We start from the raw sequence: 6,545 nt of genomic DNA on the forward strand, positions 1-6,545 counted from the left end.
TGTGTCCTACTGACGCATATTATTGCGCACAAAAAAGTGGACTGTCTGCATGTTCTTGCAGGTTTTGTGCATGCCATGTTGTAATGGGTGGATGGATTCTAACAGAGACTGAGCAAGCAATCGTCTCGAAAACGCAAAGACTTGACCTGCTTGAATTCACAACGAACCCTTCGAAATCCTTCATTCAAACGGCAACCAGTGTGTGCAAGAGACGAGAACGAGGAAGCGAAGAAGAAAACAAAAGAGAAGAAAGGCCAACGGAGGCGTAAGATCATTCCGTGACCTCCCGACAATTTAAGATATGACATGACAGGACACTTCTCCGTACACCTAAAGCTTTGATGAAAAAGGAAATGCGGAAATTCAGAGTGTGGAGGTAAAGCTAGAGGGAATTCCTCAAACAAGGGATTTTCTTTTGCCTCCAGAACAAAAATTACTTTGTACACTTCCATACCGCTCAAGTCCGAAAGGCCCCATGTGGGGACAGCCAAATTTTGCCACTTCCTTTCGCTGTTCATCCGAGATAATTTGCCTAGTTTTCTTTCATGGTCAATATATATATATATATATATATATATATATATATATATATATATATTAGGAGAGGAGTAGTCTATAGATACAAAGATAATTCAGGCCATACAGTGTACATCGACGAACTATAAACCGTTGCACTGCCGATGTTTCGGCAGGGGTCCGACTTTGTTCAATACAAAATATCCGAAGTTCCGATGCGTGTTTATAGCGCAGTCACTCCCAGGAGAGTTATAAACAACCAGGCAACAAACACCCACATATAAACCTTTGTTCTCAGGCATTTGAGTACCAATAGGAAAAAACGTCGAGTACACCAGTACCGACTTTTCGCGAAGTGTCAAACCGTAGTGCCCCCTGCCCAAGACATCCTGAATTGTATGTCGTAACGGGAGATAAATGTTTGACGAGAAAAGAACCACAGGGAGCCTTTACAAAGAAAATGTGCGGCATCAAAAGTTAGCAAGGCCACAAGGAAAGCGAACAAAGGATCTGTGAAGTTTTTTTGAGAAAGCTGTGGCCCCAATTGAAATATCAACAAATAAACTTTTTTATGAGGTGCTCGGATTGCGAGGAGGCGTTCAGCACTCCAACCCATATGCTCTGGCAGTGTCCTGCGTTAAAAGATACGTCACACACCAGCGAACAGGACTGGGAAGATGGCATCTCAAATGCCGCACTTAAGACCCAGTCAACGGCCGTCCAGAGGGCCCGGAAACATCGGAGAGGCATGGCCTCCCGATTCCGACATGGGAGCAGCCAGCGGTGAGCCGGGGACCCCAGTGGGCCCTGCTCGGCTAGTTGCTCAGGACTTCATGAAAGTTCGTTGTCTGTCTGTCTGTCTGTGATGTGTAATTGTACACCTGCCTTCCGGCGGGGTTGGGGAGACGGTATTAGCGCATTGGCGGACGCAACCGAAATCTTTGAAAGCAATGAACAGCGTTTAAGATTTCTTGTTATATTACCTGGAAATAACAAAATATTGGCGTCTGTGAGGGACGGCAAGAGTAATCACGGCAACTTGACAGAGGAACGTGGCCATTTGCCACTGGGGTGATAATTCTTTTATGGAACAAAGAATAATGATGAAGTGAACGCGCTAAATTTTCTCAGCGATGACATGCGATGAATTGCGATGAACACACGTTCTGGAATCGCTCAAGTTCTAACGCACTTATTAGTCCCCCACTGTACTACGCAATATTTGTTATGGTTATGACTGGTCGATGAGCCGCTGGGTTGCGCCTCACGCCGACGGTAGAGATGAGTCAGGCATAGTGGGACACAAGCGGGCGGCTTAGTAGATGTGAAACGAACATCTCCCGGAGAGCCAACAGTACGCGCGGGTCTGGAAGGCAGCCGGGTCCAAGAACAATGGACCGCGGCCTGCTGCAGGTGCAACCAGTGTAAGAGAACTAGGCCCATGCAGCAGCGGCGGTGCTTCAGGATAAAGACCCGACAAACTCTTGTGGCCTGCGACTGCTTCTATTCATCGCCTTCTAGCAACTCTCCCCGTCTTCTTTTTCTTCTCCTCCTCCTCTCTGTCTTCGTCGGCTCACCGCACAGCACAAAACCACGAGCACGGGGCATCACATGAAAGTACCGCGCACATCATGACAGCTACTGAGTGTGCCGAAATAGATGTTTAAAGTAGCCACGAAGTAACCATGGAGCCGACCTGAAATTCTTGCTGCCAGGCGTGATAGCAAACGTGCGAATTTGATGCAACTGCTAACCAATGACAATCTTAATATCTGGAGTTTAACGTCCCAAAACCTAAGGACAATCTTGAAATACTGGGCAGACATAAGACGATCTATGTAACTCGAGTTTTGCGTATGTTCCTCTCGCTCTAATTATGGTGTGGAAAATAAACAGTCTGTTCATCTGCTTGCTGGTACCTGCATGTCTCTGAGCACTCACTCCCGCCTTTCAACTTTACATCATAAGCACGCCATGCAGTATTCAGGTTGTTCCCAGGCTTCGCTTGGCGCTAAAGCAGATGTGAAAGCTAAAGCTTGGCGCTAAAGCAGATGTGTTCCCAGGCTTCGCTTGGCGCTGAAGCAGATGGTGCGTGGTGCAGCTGAACTCACTATGCATTGGAACGCTTAATATTAATATTTCGCCGAGTGTGCAAAATACCAGCGCATCGTGGCTGACACTCAGCGCCTTTGCTCATTCGTGTGGGGAAGATGTGTGATGCTATCGTAGGCGTAATATGGACCGCTGGCGTAGCTATGTAACTACGCGGGGGATGGGATAGGCTGAACCTCCACTGCCCTCTGAAACTTTTCATGTGTGTACACACAGGAAAAAGGAGACAGTTAGCGCCCCGTTGATAATGCGGAGAATTTGGGTGAAGCAAAGGAACGCCCAAAGCCACAGAAGGGTCGTGACGAATGTCCTGATCGTTTTCAATGTGTTGACAATCATTCGGATGTAGCAGAAAATAATTACCGAGAGGCCTTGCCGCCCACAGTGCATCTTCGGATGCGGTTCCAGAATGTCCCTTCGGGCATGCCGCGTATGCCGTTACCTCCGCGACAAAGCCGAAGCTGGCCGCCAGATGCATGTTGTACAGCTCCCATGATGTCGCAGCGTAGCCGATACCGACCACCGTAATGCAGCCAGCGTTGCTCACCAGAGACACTTCTGGCAGATCCTCAAGGTAAATGGGACCGTCCACCACGGTGCACAGACCTTGTCGGCAGCTCCGCACGCTGGCATTCATGACCTAGTGAGATGACGAAGATGACGGGCGGCTAGTGCGAAGTAAAATAGGGAGACGCAGAAATTGGAGCAGCTTGCTCGAGAATGGGTGTTGTGTCTGTCGCGTTCAGGACAATGGCGCAGTGACATATCGTTGAGGAACCCTAACTTCAAGACTGGAGTATAGCATGCCATCGCCGGTCTCTCGGATAACCGGGTCCCTCCAGCTAAGGAACGCCGTCCGCTCTTCCTTGGCGAGGGAGTCAGCAACCCGACCGCCGTACCAGCTGCCAATTACACAAAGCATAGATGGCGGCCATACCTGTTGTGTGGTTGCAGGGCACGACCTGACAGAAACCATGCTACCACTTTACGCCAAGAATGGGCACTGGGTCCTGTCCCGTGGGAATGCCGTTCACGGTTTCCATGGCTTACATTCCGTTTCCAGTACTTTCCCAACATGATTGCTGCGACCGCTGCCTACTCGACGGGCAAAATGCTTCCCCGCCGTGATTGATGCGACCGCTGCATACTCCTCGGACTTGATCCCCGACTCTTCTGGCTTCTCACCCGACAGCGTCGCGTAGCTTACGCGGGCCATCTCACAACTCTCGCGCCAGCTCCACTGCTTGGCATCGCTGAGCTCCGTGTTCCGTCTTGCCGCTTTGCTATCGCCGCCAACAAAAAAGTTTTCTGGTGACGCCCTCAATACGGACATCTCCTGCTCTGCATTGGCCAGGTGTAACTGTGTGTAAAATAACCAGAGTGCCCCTTTTTGCAAATCAGATTGATGCACATTACTCTGTATTCGTAACTTCCATGACATAGCTGCCTGAATATACCACCGAGGAGACTACTGCTAAATCGAACGAAAGCGAATTCAGTGCGATTGAGTGCGAACGTAATGAGTGCCCTTATGCAATTCAAACTGTTTTCTTATATGAATGGGTGATTGGCTAAGGCAAAGATATCTCACATACTTATTTCGAGTGTTGTAACATCGGGGACCTCTGGACCGCTGCTTTGCTTGCAGTAAATAGAAACCGGCACGAATGGAATGAATGTGCATCTTTTCTTTGTTTTAGTTCTTTTTGCGAAATTGAAAGTCATGAGGTTGCAATGAGGCACAATATTGGAATTGTAACTCACAGACGATGTTCTCCTGTCAAGTAAATGTCCATCTATGTTTCAGTGCAGCTGCACGAGAACCAAACATATTTGTAAGGTTTCGATCTCGCATTGTGTACGCAGTCGTGTTCAACTAACGACACGATTGGCGAAGCAAGTATTAGAAGAAGTGATGGGGACAGACCGCAGAAGTATCGTCTTAAGCACCCATATCATGCTCTCATCACCGACGATTAGGCAGTCGAGACATGTAGTATTACTGCGCCTAAATTTCTATGCCTAAAATTTCTGTGCTTACAAGGCACGTAAAACAAGGAATGCAACTGTATCAACCGACTAGTAATTCATTTGAACGACACCTCTCCAAAGGGCTAAACAAGCCTCACGATTCTAAATTTTAAGTGAGTAATTTTCTAAATGATTGAACTCAAGAGCTTACATTTATTCGCAGCTTTCCTTAAGCAGCGAGGAGCCACCGTTGAGCCACGTAAAAGACTCGGAAAACCTGTGCGACCTTGTCGGAACAATGCTTGCTTATGCGGCGTACTCTTCGCTACCCCAAAAATACAAGGACGTAAAACTGGCCGGCTTCGACATGTCCACCGAACGCCTTTTCTTCGTCAGCCACTGTACGAAGTGGTGCGCTCAGCATACCATATCACGGAGTCCCTACGCACCATTCAGGTCAAGGTGCATTGTGCCACTGATGAACATGCCCGAGTTCTCAAGTGCCTTCGGCTGTGCGGCAGGGACGCCCATGAATCCACGCAAGAAGTGCAAATTTTGGTAGGAAAGAATATACGGTATTTTCGAGGTTTAACCCTACGAAATTGTCTTTGCTTTCTTTAGGGCGGTTGAAAGCATATATGAAAGTCACTGAACTTCGCAATAAAGACATAGATGAACAACGCCTACGGCCCAAGAGCCCGATTGGTAAACCAGATAGAGGAAAACTACGCAAGAGACTTATAGGCTACCTTTCTGGTGATTGATATGTGTGTATACCTGGCGTTCTTTTTTTATCTTGTGTTTTCCCTACAAGTTTGGGTACTAGGGTGGTCAATGTATTAATGTGTGGAAAAGCGTGCGCAAGAACACTTTGCTGTAATGACTAAGAAACCGCTGCTTCTCCACAGAAGTTTCTCTCCTTGTGCTAACCCACTAAGGACTCACACTTTAAGAAAAGGCGCTTTCTGAGTCTCAAAATGGCGCCCATTCAACAGTTGCTATGAGTCGTTTTTATGTTTTCTGAGAGTAAAAACACAGCAATTGTAGCCTCTTCGTTACAAATGTCCACGTTCGTGGACATGGCTTCAGCAATCTATACAAGAGCGCATTACTCAGTGTCATTGAAAACTAGGGCTCTGTTTGTCGCCCAGAGTCTGCTTTACCTATGCTGAAAAAGTGAGTAGCCAAAGTCAAATTTAGCGGCTGTCGTGCATCGTCTCTTCTGTTTCTTTCTGGTCGTTGTGTCCTTTGGCCATTGTTTACAATAAGTATTTTAAAAGCATGCGAACTTGTGCTTGTTGGTACATATTCATAGTACAAAACAGTGTGAAACAACGAAGACAAAGACCAAACAGGACTAGCGCTGACTACCAACAACTGTGTTTAATTTTGCTATACAAATGTGTACGCCTTCTGGAAAGGGGAAAGACGGAGGAGAGGGAGAAGGTTTTCTTAACACAGGCGCACATGCCCTGACTTGTCAGGTAGCGTGAAACGCTCAACTGCGGTGATAACCTCTGTGTTAGTGTGATAGATGGGGAGCTGATGCATGAATGACCTGAAACACTGATGGTAAAGAAGTCATACATCTCGCGGGCGTAGTTATCTCAGTACCGCCGCACGATGCGAGTCTGGTGGAAACTTGGGGTGCAACGACATTCAGCAAAATGTATTGCCAAATTGCTTCCTGTTTTAGTTCTAATGTTGTTAGAGTGTTCCCGAAGCGACCGTTTACAGAGCGGCTAGTCTGTCCTATGTAGATGCTGCCGCAGGACGTAGGAACTACTTTACAACTTTAGAAGTCCGCGGCATTTCCTCCCCAAAGGTCGATGTACACAAGCCTGCACCAATGGGCAAGCACTCCAGACGCGTCATGAGCCGGACGGTCGGTGACGCCGCCTTTGGAGAACGTTGCCTAGTGCATGAGCAGGACTATTTCTTTAGTC

General features: G+C 47.7%; 1 protein-coding gene across 1 annotated transcript in view; it reads right to left on the bottom strand.

The window, feature by feature from the left end:
* The window catches only part of LOC119406492 (uncharacterized), a 26,996-nt gene extending 21,866 nt beyond the window's left edge, over positions 1 to 5,130 (bottom strand). Inside the window, exons 1-3 of the mRNA XM_037673234.2 lie at positions 5,049 to 5,130; positions 3,728 to 3,969; positions 3,071 to 3,268 (exon numbers count right to left, since the gene is read on the bottom strand). Coding sequence (XP_037529162.2) covers positions 3,071 to 3,268; positions 3,728 to 3,969; positions 5,049 to 5,130 — 522 coding nt within the window. The remainder of the gene's footprint in view (positions 1 to 3,070; positions 3,269 to 3,727; positions 3,970 to 5,048) is intronic.
* Between the last annotated feature and the right edge of the window lie 1,415 nt (positions 5,131 to 6,545).

This window comes from Rhipicephalus sanguineus, chromosome 10, assembly GCF_013339695.2.
Source record: "Rhipicephalus sanguineus isolate Rsan-2018 chromosome 10, BIME_Rsan_1.4, whole genome shotgun sequence".
NCBI classification, from domain to species: Eukaryota; Metazoa; Arthropoda; class Arachnida; order Ixodida; family Ixodidae; genus Rhipicephalus; species Rhipicephalus sanguineus.